A 12,837-nucleotide genomic window follows, 5' to 3' on the forward strand; every position below is an offset into this window, starting at 1 on the left:
TTGCAATGATGGCAGTCCTGCGTTCAGGGCGTTCACTATCTGTATTGTCCAGCAGTGTCCGTATATGTCCAAGTTCCAAAGTTCATTTGTCTTTTGCGACTGCTAAATGGTGACCCCACTGGACACGGTAATCCAGTCAGGGAGAAGATGAGGCAGACTATGTTTAGGGCACCTTTTCTAGCCCCCTCCCCATACGGGGTGAGCAGAGTAGGGATGTACGAAAGTCACTTACCTTTCGCGGATCATGTTGATGGTGGGGGGGGGAGGCGTTCTGTCCCTCCCCCTGGAATCCTGGCTGGGGGGGAGGCGCTCCGTTCCTCCCCTCGGAATCCTCGATGGCCGGCTGTGCCCCGCGGCAGCTCCGTGGAGCAGCCCAGCCCAGAGCCGTCTGCAGCCAGATTTCCAGCCGCTGAGGGCTCTCGGGGGGGGAACCCGCGTACGCAAATGGCGGCGGCTATGGCCGCTGCCATTTGCATTCCTTATTTTTGGCCGTCTGAATCTACGTAAATATTTACATAGACTATGATGGCAAAAATAAAGGGGAACGCAAATAGCGTAGCGGGCACTATTTGCGTCCCTTTTTGATTCACCGTTTTAGCCAACGTAAACCTTTTTTTTTTTTCGAAAAAAAAAAACTTTGGAAAAAGCCCAGACTCCATCTTGGTGCTCAGCCTCACACAGGACCAAGGTCAGGACATGACCACTCAATGGGATACTGCCTCCAGTATCAGAGGCAGTAAGCCTCTGTACACCAGTTGCTGGGGAACATGGGTGGCAGGGTGCTGTTGCACTCATGTCCCGCTTGTGGGTTTCCCATTGACAGCTGGTTGGCCACTGTGTGAACAGAAGGCTGGACTAGATGGACCCTTGGTCCGATCCAGCAGGGCTCTTCTTACGTTCTTAAATCTCTGAGCCCTTCTGCCTCACAGGGAAGCCAAGAGTGGCACAAACTTTCCCCTCCTCCCTCTGCTGTGCAAAGAGAGCTCAGCGTTCTGGGGCCCTGTTTATTTCGCTACCCTGGAATTGTGAAAATGACAGTAATTCTTGAGGAGTCCCCCATGGATTTCCATCCAGCAAGTCAATAACCAAGACATCCTGGAGACAACGTGCTTAATATAAAGACACTCTGAGGCCTTCCATGTGGAGCTGGGGTGGTGTCTGATCACTTCAGGGCCGATCATTTCTTGCTAAGGTTTAATTCCACTGCTGGGGACTGTAAACTCCACTCTCTGTCAGGTTCTCTTTGTCACTGACCCAGGAAGGAAGGTCTCTGTGCCACTGAGGATTTGGCCACTGGAGGTGCTGCTCTTTTGGCTCCTGCCTCAGGCCACCCAGGGGATGCTGGGCACCACCTGCCTCTTGACCAGGCCGAAGGAACTGCAAGACTATCACAGCCCGGGAGACCTCCTTGTCAGTGGGAATTTCCCACTTGGCTGTTATTCTCATTCAAGGATACCAGACTTCCGTAGTTTAGCCCCACCAGACTTCCTCGCTCTTACTTTGTAAGTTTCCACAAGAGGGAGGTGGGATAGACATTTGTCTGCTTTGCTTTCATATTGGTGGGCTCCTTCTAGGGATGGGAAAGAATTCTGCCACAGACCCCAAAGAGGCCGTTTTCCAAGAATCCGGCCCCACTGGGACCCGTGGTGGAACGGAGCACTCACCTCCCTGCAGAATCCGTCTGGGCCGGATCCATCGCTGCCTTGATCCTGAGGAGCCTGCTCCGCATCCCTGGCGAATGTCGATACTGACGGCAGCCATTGCCATGCCGCATCACTGTAAGTAAGTCTCTGGTCGCAAATGGCATAGTGGGCGCCATTTGTGGCCGTAAAGCTGGAAGACTAGTCTAAATGCAGCCATTTACTGCTGCATTCAGGTTAATAGACCAGGTTTACGGCTGCAGATGGCGTCCACTATGCCATTTGTGTCCCTTTTTTTTGATGTGATAGGCTACGGAAACCATTTATCATGATTTGGCTTCAACCCGTGTGGAGAGTCAGAGACTTGAGGGGTCTCCGCTGGCTTCTTAGGAAGGAACACAAGAAGCTGCCTCATAGTGAGTTGGACCCTTGGTCCATCTAGCCCAGTACTGTCGACACTGATGGGCAGCATCACTGAAACTCTCCAGGGTTTCAGGCAGGAGTGTTTCCTGGCCTACGCGGAGGAGCTGGGGATCGAACCTGGGACCCTCTGCAAACAAAGCACGCTCCCTGCCACGCTGAGCTGCAGCCCCATTCCGAGCAAGAGGGGAATTCCCCGTTGCACCTCTGGAGCAATCAGTGGTGCTGTGGCAAGGTCAAAGAAACCCTGGGAGCTATGATTTCCGGGGAGCGAAGAGCCAAGCCCTGCTGCAAGGCAAGACATGTGGAAAGCGGCATGTGTGAGTGTGCGCGTGCATGGCAGAGAATGCGAACCTGGAGGCTGGGACTTGGAGCCTCGACTGGCAGATTGGGGGGACAGTTCGGACCTTCGTCCACCCCCGGTAAAGTGACTGCAGATTGGCATGCTTGCAACTGAGTTTAGAATAAATCATTTTCAGATTTTGAGCTTGCTTTAAGCCCTGCTCTGAAGTGAGCTGGGGTGGGTGTGACCTGTGGAGAGTTTGCTGTCATATGTCCACATCCCTGCTCACTAAGAGGACAACTCACCTCCCTCTGGGCTCTTGAGTGCAAGGAGGGTAGGGGTGAACGAAAGTCACTTACCTTTTCTCGCAGCTTTTTCGCGGTGGGGGGAGCGCTTCGCTGCTCCCCCCGCGAAGTTCAGGCCGGGGGGGGAGGCTTCCCGCCTCGCCCGGCCGAAATTCAGGCCGGGGGGGGAGGCTTCCCGCCTCGCCCGGCCGAAATTCAGGCCGGGGAGGAGGCTTCCCGCCTCGCCCGGCCGCGAACACGAAAGTAAAAAAAAAAAAGTCCCCTGATAGGCTACGTGACGATTCACGTAGCCTATCACGGCTAGATCTGGAAAGTCAGCCGTGATAGGCTACGTGAATCGTCACGTAGCCTATCACGGGTGACTTTAAAAAAAAAAGCGCGTACGCGAATGGCGGCCCCCATAGGGAGCCGCCATTCGCGTTCCTTATTTAGTTGCTGTAGTCTACGTCAATGTTTACGTAGACTACGGCGAAAATAAGGGCAACGCAAATAGCGTTGCCCTTATTTTCGCCGTAGTCTATGTAAACATTGACGTAGACTACAGCGACCAAATAAGGAACGGGAATGGCGGCTCCCTATGGGGGCCGCCATTATCCGTACACACTTTTTTTTTTTTTTTTAAAGTCACCCGTGATAGGCTACGTGACGATTCACGTAGCCTATCACGGCTGACTTTGCAAATCTTGCCGTGATAGGCTACGTGAATCGTCACGTAGCCTATCAGGGGACTTTTTTTTTTTTTTCTTTCATTGCAATGGCGGGGGCGGCAGCCGGTCGAAAGACCGGCTGCCGCTCCCGCCCCGCTCGAACACCCACCGAACCGCCAGCCGGACCCGCCGCCGGGAGGGACATTCAGGGAAGGTAAGTCCCGTCCCGGGGGGGGCGGGGGGCGGGGGGGGCGGAGGATTTCTCCCCGAAACTTGTTCGGGGGGCCGAACACGTTGGCGCTCGGCCCCCCGAAGTTTCGGGGAGAAATTCTCCGCCATCCCTAAAGGAGGGTAGGCAGAAAACAGCTGAAATGTGGTTTCATGTTAAGAATTGGATAACAACTAAGAAATGCCCCTCCAAGCTGATTTCATCAAAGGAAAGGTAGGTCTGGATCTACTGGTAGATCTCTGGCTGATCTGCAGTGGATCAGCAAGCATTGCTGACTCCCAGTTGTGTAATAACACCAGCAACAAAGGACTCCCTTCCGCCCTAAATTATGCTGCTAAAACGACGGAAACTTTGGGGTAGCCAGGAGTGGGGTCCAAGGACTGTGAGCTCCCTTTAATTCTGGCACTGAAAAGAAACTCCTGGGCTCAGAATACTTTCATTCTAAGTGGGTGCGTCTTTTTTGCACCAGGCTTTTTTTGCGGGATGTCGGGGTGCTAGTAGAAAAATGAAGGCGATCTCGCAAGCTCGAAGTCTGCCCACTCCTGATCTAAATGAGTGGTTCCCAGCCTTGCATCCCCAGCTATTAGATCACTATCATCCATGGCCATGGACAATGGGAGTTATAGTGCAACAGCATCTGGGGACCTGAGGCAGCGAAACACAAAGCATCCCCATGGCTGGGTGCTTTGGGCATTTTACAGTGTGCATAAGGAATTCTGTAGCATGCAATAATTGTGTGTGTTTTTCTACCCCAGAAATAAGGCCTCTGATCATCAAAGGTTTTTAGAGAAAAACTTCAGACATACTGAAATGTATGTTGCATTCAACACTGACAGATTTTTGAACAGAATGAGCGAACTTGGGGGTTGTTTTTGAGGAAGTCAGACCTTTGTTCCCTCTCATTCAGTCTCACCTGCACTGAGTGGCAGCGGCTTTCCTTCCCTCTCCTACCTAGAAATGCTTCCGGGGATTGACCCTGGGGGTTCCATGTGCAAAGCAGGTGCTCCTTGGGTCCTTTACCTTGGATTTTGGTTCCCACGTCTTCCGAATGAAGCCAGAATGGAAGTGACCTCATCCTGGGTCAGCCCATAGATCTTCTCTAGCTCAGTATGTAGCAGTTGCTCTCCAGGGTGTATTGATGTGCTCTATCACTGAACTACATTTCTTCCTCTAAAAAGTAAACACGTTTCCAGTCCTCATGGTACTCAATGAAGGACTGATGCAAGTAGGAAGGTGTTCTATGCCATGTCATGGCCTTGGCACCTTTGGGACAATCTTCCTTGCACTGACTGGCAGCGGCACTCTAGGGTTTCAGAGAGGGCTCTTTCTCAGTCCTACTGGGAGATTCCTGGGACTATGGCTGCCTTGACCACTGAGCTATGGTCCTTCTCCACAGTAGTTCTGAATCACATGTGTAAACTCTTGCTTCACTACAGAGAGTTACTGGAGATGTAGTGATGGATCCTGGGTTAACTTTGCTTGTAAAAGGATCAGACAAATTCCTGGAAGACAGGACAATTGGAAGCTCAGAAATAGAGATTCCACTGTTGGTGGCAGTCTACCGCTGATCATTCAGGAGCTGCTGAGAGGGAGGGAGAAGAAGAAATTATGGCTGCTATGTTCATATCTCTCTTGTGGGGCACCCAGGAAGCATCTAAGCTGACCACAGTTGGAAAACGTATGACGAATGAGAGGGAGCCGCCTTGGTCTGATACAACAGAGCTCATCTGATGTTCTCCTAACTATGTCCTTCAACCAATTCATGGAGAAGGCTGGTTGAACTGAGAACACTTTGCTATCGTTAATCCTGATAGAGCTGCACAGGGGGAAGGACCCTGTCAAATTGTTTGTATATATTCGTATTGCACTTTGGTTTTATGTGGAAGCCTCCTTGGAAACATTTGTATCCTGGAAGGTGGAACATCAATAATTAAAATATATAGTAAAAAAATAAATTATAAATGAGCTGAATTAGATCTCTGATCAAGCAGGGTTTTTCAGGTGTTCCTGTGAAATGCATCCAGCAATAATTGGTGTCTCTCTGAGTCAAAAGAACAACTTGAATTTGTCTGTGAATCCTTTGTGTCGATGTCTGTGGTCTAGAAGTTTTGTGTCTGCACAAAAGGGTTAAACCAGATGGACGTTTTAACCCTGCACTTCTCGGCAGTTCTGTTGGGATCCTCACCCACTTCCCAATGTCACTCTCATCACTGCAGGATGACACTAAAGTACTACCCCCAACTCCTGGCCTTGGCATTCACCATCAAGCAGCTCAACAAGGATCCTGTTCTCCTACCCAACTGTACTCTTGGCTTCCGCATCTGTGACCACAGCAACATTGCAAGATGGATCTACTTGAACAGTCTGTCTCTCCTCTCCACACGGGGCCAAATGTTTCCGAATTATAAATGTAACAAACAGGATCAACTGCTCTCTGTTATTGGGGGTCTGGACTCCAAATCCTCAAGGGAGATTGCCTCCTTCATGGGAATCTTCAAGATCCCACAGGTGAGGGGATTCACCTGGGGATAGATGTAGGGGCCTGCAGAGCTCAGGAACACTAAGGTGGAAAGGCAAATACCTGAAAACAGATTTGTCTGTGCAGTGCGTGGGTTGCTTTGATTCTGGGTGGCAGGACTGGGGGGCCTTCTTATTCTGGCTTACCTGCCACGCAATAGCTTTGGTGGTGGCTAGGAATCTCAGGTGGCTACTGTGTGTCTAATCCCAGCCAGCAATCAGTCTGTTCAAAAGGTTTTGTATTGGGAGAGGTAACATGGAGTCTTGCGACCCCTTAAAGAATCAGAAACGTACAAGGTGCCAAAAGGCTCCTTGTTGTTCTTGCTGCAGTTGACTAACGCAGCTTCCCCTCGGGGGATTGGGAGGAGCCCCCTATGCCAGCAAGATAAAATGTGTCAGTGTTTCATGTATTGGGACACATTTCGATATACAATAGCTTCTGTTTCAGCCGCACACCTTATGATGGAAACAGAAAGTTTTTGGATCGGTGGCACTTGAGGAATTTCTGATGAAGACCTGCTAACTTTGTGTGGACCTTTTTATGTTTTGTGTGTCATGATGTATGTTTGAAAAGAATGGAACCAGTGTGATCAAACTATCCTTGATGAGGAAGAAGCCAGAAAGCCCCCAATATGCTTACAATGAGTCACACTTCTTGAATATACACACAAGGGCCTATGCATTGCAATGGTTGGGAAATGTGTCTGGGTTACCTCCATAGAAGCACTGACATTTGCAGTGAGATCCACACAGGAGGAGGGGGCTTAAAGTTCTCATCAAGCTTCACTCTATATTTCGATATCCATTTTAAAATGGACATCTTCCCACAGGATAGCACTTCACTATCTGAAATGGGCTGTAGTAGTCCATGGGAGCTTAAGTCATTAAAAATTGTGTCAGTGTTTAAAGTGCCACAAAATTCTGACTGAACAGACTAACAGCAAATTCCTTCCTTCAGCTCGGATATGGCTTGTTCGAGACAACGGAATTTCCTTCCTTCTACCAGATTGATCCCAGTGAAACCTCCCAGTATGTGGGCTTAGTCCAGCTGCTCCTGCATTTCCACTGGAACTGGATTGGGCTGGTTGCCTTAACTGATGACACTGGTGAACATTTCATCCAGGCACTGACACCAATGCTCAAGCAGAATGACATCTGTGTTGCCATCACTGAAATGATCAACCCAAGAAACCGCCCCCTTCTACTTCAAGCAATATCTGGCTTTGTTCCTCATTCTTGGTTTGACCCTCAAGTGATGATTGTCTTTGGGGACCCCAGTGTTATAAAGATATTAACAGTGTTCTTGGTTATTCATGAACAAAAGACCAAGGTCTCATTTAGGAAGGTTTGGATCCTGACATCCCACTGGGAAAGTTCTTCTACAGGTCCAAAATTAGAATTGGCCAAACTCTTCCATGGTGCTTTTCACTTCAGAGTCCACAGGAGGGATGTGCCAGAATTCAAGCATTTTCTCTGGGCTTTAGATCCACACCAGCCACAAGGAGATATCTTTCTCCGTCAATGGTGGGAAGACGTATTTCAATGTCTGTTTCTGAAATCAGGCCAAACATCTCCAAAGGGAGCGAGAAAATGTGCAGGGGAGAAGGTACAGGACCTGGAGGCCTACAGGTTGGAAATGACCATGTCCAGTCGCAGCTACAGCATCTTCAATGCCGTCTATTCTGTGGCACATGCACTACATTCTGTGTCCTCATCTGGACCCAAACGTGGAATGAAGGGGGAAGGCAAGTGGCTTCCGCATATCCAGCCGTGGCAGGTAATGTCCTCCTTCAAATACGGCAATTTTTTAGAAGGTGCCTTGGTGGTTTCTCAGTGGTCTGATCCTGGAAGCAAAGGGCGAGCCTGGGAGAAAGGCTATTAGTCCACTCTAAGTCTCCAAAGAAAGACATTTCCCATGGATATTCTTTCATGGCTGTCATTTCCCCTGAAGAGCCTTAAGAAGGGAGTGAAGAGCAGCAGAGACTCACACTGTTTCTGTAACATTTATGTATTGACTAAGGTGGCTATTGAGGAGCAAGAAATCAAGCAAGTCCTCACCCCGAAGCCATAGTGCTAATCTAGCAAGCATTGCTGATCCCCCCAGCCAATCTGCAGAAGCAACAGCAGGCAACCCTCGCACCCCCACGAGGCAGCTGCAGAACCCCAGGAGTTGCTTCCTTTGAGGGTTTGGGCCTGAGGCCTCTGCCACCCATTGAAAGGCATGAGGGTGGCTTGTAGCAAGCAGACGCCAAAGGAAAAAGCCCAACCACTGGGCAAGCAGATTTGAGCAATTAGTGCCCCATGAACGCGTCTTGATGCATCTTTAATGTTACACTAAACAATGGAGTAGAGAAAAAAGAAGAAGTCTCATAGCGTGACAGCAGTTACAGTATTGTCAGGTTTCAAGCCCTTCCGACCTGTGCGTAGTCAGACAAAGAAGTCAGTCTCCAAATCAACAGGTTTTACTGAGAAAAGCTATCATTCTCTCAGCGAGTCAGGTGACAGATCTGGTCATCTTCTGACAGCCCAATGCTAAGATCCCAGATCAAGCTGACACAACCCTAAACAGCTTATCCGAAGTTCACTCTGAGGGGTGCACACCAGCAGAAGAGAAAGCTGTTGCACTTCTGACTCTGCTCTATAGCACGAATCCTGATGGGCTTCCTCAGCCCCACCCTCAGGGAGGATCCTCTGCTAGATGCCTCCTGTGGTGGGCCAGCTTGGTGGAATGCCTGACGTCCTTGTGCTGCTCCTCCCTCTTGACTGTACATTTGATCCATGCATCTGTCACACTCACCTCCTCCCCCTCTGTGAGTTGCTGGGTTCTCACAGAAGGAGAAGTTAAGGTTGGGCTTTGATCCCACTGATTAGCCTGCCCTTGGGAAGGTCCTTCCATGTCCCTGAGGTTTGGGTTCCTCTTCCACAGTTTCTGCAGGGAGACTGGGCCCAATCGTGAAAGGTATGTTGGAAGAGACCAGAACTCAGTCACAATTACCCCATTTTCTAATTCTCTCTTCCATTTCAGATTCTTGCCTCTTTGAGGAAAGTCCAGTTTAACAACAGCCTTGGAGAGGAAGTCTCTTTTTATAAAAAGGGAGAGAGGTACGATATCGAGAACTGGATTTTCTTCCCAAATGCATCCTTTGCTCCCAGGAAAGTTGGACAGGTGGATCCAGAAGCTCCCCCAGGCCAAGATTTCACCATTCACTCTGATGGGATTGTGTGGGCTACAGAGGTGAGTTTGTGGTGAATGTCACGGGAGAAGGAAAGAATATTGTAGTTCTGCCACTTGAGAAGAGAAGTCGCCTTTCTAGACGAGACCAAAAGCTTATTGAGTCCAGTGATAAAGAACAATGTTTGCATGCAAAGCCCCCAGGTTCAGCCCAGGGCATCTCCAGGCAAGAGTGGAAAAAAGCCTCTCCTTCCATGCCCAGAGAGCCGCGGCCAGTCAGGGCTGACTATACGGGGTTAGTTGGATCAAGGGCCTGACTCGGTAGAAGGGAGTTTCCAATGATCCTGCTTCTGTCTTAGAATATTTTTATATCACCATCTATTATGATGGTTCTAAAGAACCTGAAGGTTGGGAAGGATGGACCCATCTCTGTCCAGGGTGCAAGGGAGCTTGACGAGCTGCCCCCTCCGCTCGTGCAACCCTGATCCACTCAGGGAGCCTCTCTGCTTCCCTGGTGAGCTGCATGAGCCACGTTTCCTTTCCACGCCAAGTACTCCAGCAGTCAAGTCTTTGTACTTCATGCACACAAGGGCTTGACTGCTGGAGTCCTCTGTACGCCGCACCACCCCACACTGCCAAGCACTCTAGCCCTGCCCTCCTCTCGAGGAGGACAGGGCTAGAGCACTGGAGTGCTGCCAAGGCCCTTCCTGCCATGCCGGTTGTCAAGAACTTCCTTGACAGATGGTGAGGGCAGGACAGGTCCTGGCTTCACCACCCCTCAGCACGATTGCCCCGTCCTCTTCCCGAGGAGGACAGGACGAGAGCACTGGGGTGCCACTGAGGCCCCTCCTGCCCACGCTGGTTGTCAAGAGCTTCCTTGACAGATGGTGAGGGCAGGACAGGTCCCAGCTTGACCACCCCTCAGCACGATTGCCCCGTCCTCTTCCCGAGGAGGACAGGACGAGAGCACTGGGGTGCCACTGAGGCCCCTCCTGCCCACGCTGGTTGTCAAGAACTTCCTTGACAGATGGTGAGGGCAGGACAGGTCCCAGCTTCACCACCCCTCAGCACGATTGCCCCGTCCTCTTCCCGAGGAGGACAGGACGAGAGCACTGGGGTGCCACTGAGGCCCCTCCTGCCCACGCTGGTTGTCAAGAGCTTCCTTTACAGCCAGCTGAGTAGGGAAGAGTCCTCAGTGGAGCTCCCAGCCGCTCACCAAGCTCTGGAGTGCTCAGTGGCCAGGTCCAGAAAAGATTCAACCTTCCTAAATTGGTGGTCCTATCCATCGTGTGATGGGAAACTTGGCTGAGTAACTCCAAGTCCTTTTTAGTGTGATGCCTATCACATGTAAAACCTCAATGACTTCTCTCTTCCCTTTAAGAAGACACCCCTTGCCAGGTGTGTAGAGCAGTGCTCTCCAGGGCACTGGAGAAGAGTTCCAGAGGGGAAGCCCGTTTGCTGCTATAGATGTGATCGCTGTCCGGAAGGGACAATTTCTAACTCGACAGGTACCACAAACTCTGAGAGCTATGTAAAAGTGCAGAATATACTGGGGCAAGAGTCGCGTGAGGACATAGGAAAACCATGGACAAGAAAAAGAGTGGCCCATTTCCCTAGGAATATTTTTGCGATAAATCCCACTGTGATTGCCTAACTCAGCGGTTTAGTGGTTTGCAAGGTCTTCACACTTTCTTGAAGAAATCTTCTATTTAAATAATAAAACAGTGACTCTCATTTCATTATTAACACTCACAAGTACAGAATCTGTCGGGGTTTCTCAGATACTCACATTGGCCAATCTCTCCATACTGTATTTTTTAACACAATACCTCCATTTTCAAATGTTTTGGCATCAGAGCTGAAGCTGTTTGGGCAGAACATCGATCAGGGCAGGTGGTTCGTCATCTTTGGAACAAGTGGAGCATGTTATCCCAATCTCAAACACGTTGCCCTCTCTATCGATAGTGATTACTTCAAGGTGTTTGCCAGCCTTTGCACCAACAGATCTCCTAAGAGGACAGTCCATCAGCTGAAGAAAATTACAGATCATTTTACTTTACCCATTCAGGAGGCACTGCAGGTGTGTGATGGGGGTTCACTTCATACAGTTCCCAGATTTTCACTTCTGCTTACAGCTTTGCAGGGTTTCTTCCTTGCACAATATTGAACATAAGTCTGGAACATGGGGCCATGATATGGAGGTGAAAAAAAGCAATTTCATACTTTTTCTGACTCTTGTCATATGAAATACGATGCTGATGTTTAAAGATAAAGTAATAAAATGGAAGTTGTCCATTAGGTGTAAGGAAATCTATGGAATTGCTATTTCCATTTCCTTCTTTGCTGGTTGAACTGCCGCGTATAAGAACATGTGTGTCACTTTTGAGATGCTTCCATTCCTTTTGCTCATTCCAGATGCAGATCGCTGTACCCCATGCCCAGAAGATCAACACCCAAACAGGAACCAAGACCAGTGCATCTCCAAGAAGATCCATTTCCTTTCCTATCGAGAGACACTGGGGTTGGTTTTTACTTCTCTTGCCCTTGCCCTGTCTCTGCTCACAACTGTAGTGCTGGCAATCTTCATTAAGCACCGTGACACACCAATTGTCAAAGCCAACAACCGAAACCTCACCTATGTACTCCTCATCTCCCTCCTGTTCTGCTTCTTCTGCTCTTTCCTGTTCATTGGCCGACAAACAACAGTCACCTGTCTTCTCCGACAAACTGCTTTCAGCCTCACCTTCTCTGTTGCTGTTTCTTCCGTGCTGGCAAAAACTGTGACAGTGGTTCTGGCCTTCATGGCCACCAAGCCAGGAAACATGGCAAGAAAACTCTTGGGGAGACAACTGACAAACTCCATTGTCCTGGCCTGTCCCCTCATCCAGGCTGTGATCTGTGCTGTCTGGCTGGTGACCTCTCCGCCATTCCCAAACTTGGACTTCCATGCCTTGGCTGGAGAGGTCATAGTGGAATGTAATGAAGGCTCAGTCACCATGTTTTACGCTGTCCTGGCTTACATGGGCTTCCTGGCTCTCATCAGCTTCACAGTGGCTTTCCTAGCCAGGAAATTGCCTGACAGCTTTAACGAAGCCAAGTTTATCACCTTCAGCATGCTGGTGTTTTGCAGTGTGTGGATCTCCTTTGTTCCAACCTACCTGAGCACCAAGGGGAAGACCATGGTGGCTGTGGAGGTCTTCTCCATCCTGGCCTCTGGGGCTGGTCTCCTGGGATGCATCTTTCTCCCCAAATGCTACATTATTGTGCTGAGGCCCCATCTTAACAGCAGGGATCATCTTATATGGAAAAATAATTAAAGGACCTATCACTTTTGGAACATGCCTTGCAGGTCTAGTTCCCTGTGAATTATATCTACAGTGGCAAGAAAGTGTTTGTGAACCCTAACAATAATTACGGAAATTCCATAATTTAAACACAATAGCCGTTATCAGTCTGAGCCAGTCCTTTTCTAAACATCCAATACAGTTTATATTTACCAATTGCATGTCTTGTGAAATAAAACAATGTATAAATTAGGCATATAATGAGTACTTAAGAGACAGGAGACATGCAAAACTAATTTTGGGCCACTCTCACCTAGGCGTTCATGACTCAATGATCAGA

At 49.4% G+C, this 12,837-nt stretch overlaps 1 protein-coding gene across 1 annotated transcript; it reads left to right on the forward strand.

Moving 5' to 3' along the window:
• The first annotated feature begins 2,396 nt into the window (after positions 1-2,396).
• Positions 2,397-12,530, forward strand: LOC146355643 (vomeronasal type-2 receptor 26-like). The gene is made up of 6 exons (XM_084829952.1): positions 2,397-2,482; positions 5,741-5,864; positions 7,000-7,818; positions 9,067-9,276; positions 10,595-10,721; positions 11,629-12,530. Exons 1-6 carry the CDS (start codon positions 2,397-2,399, stop codon positions 12,528-12,530), a joined length of 2,268 nt encoding a protein of 755 aa, XP_084686078.1.
• Positions 12,531-12,837: the final 307 nt, after the last annotated feature.

This window comes from Heloderma suspectum, chromosome 2 (assembly GCF_057233095.1).
Source record: "Heloderma suspectum isolate Gila_16-S chromosome 2, 16-S_ref, whole genome shotgun sequence".
NCBI classification, from domain to species: Eukaryota; Metazoa; Chordata; class Lepidosauria; order Squamata; family Helodermatidae; genus Heloderma; species Heloderma suspectum.

What these genes read in the sequence shown, in the direction of transcription:
- LOC146355643 (XM_084829952.1), top strand. Translation starts at nt 2,397, where the DNA reads ATGGCAGAGAATGCGAACCTGGAGGCTGGGACTTGGAGCCTCGACTGG. An exon ending in CGGACCTTCGTCCACCCCCG is followed by an intron (nt 2,483 to 5,740) that starts GTAAAGTGACTG and finishes TCATCACTGCAG; the next exon opens with GATGACACTAAAGTACTACC. An exon ending in GACAATTTCTAACTCGACAG is followed by an intron (nt 10,722 to 11,628) that starts GTACCACAAACT and finishes TGCTCATTCCAG; the next exon opens with ATGCAGATCGCTGTACCCCA.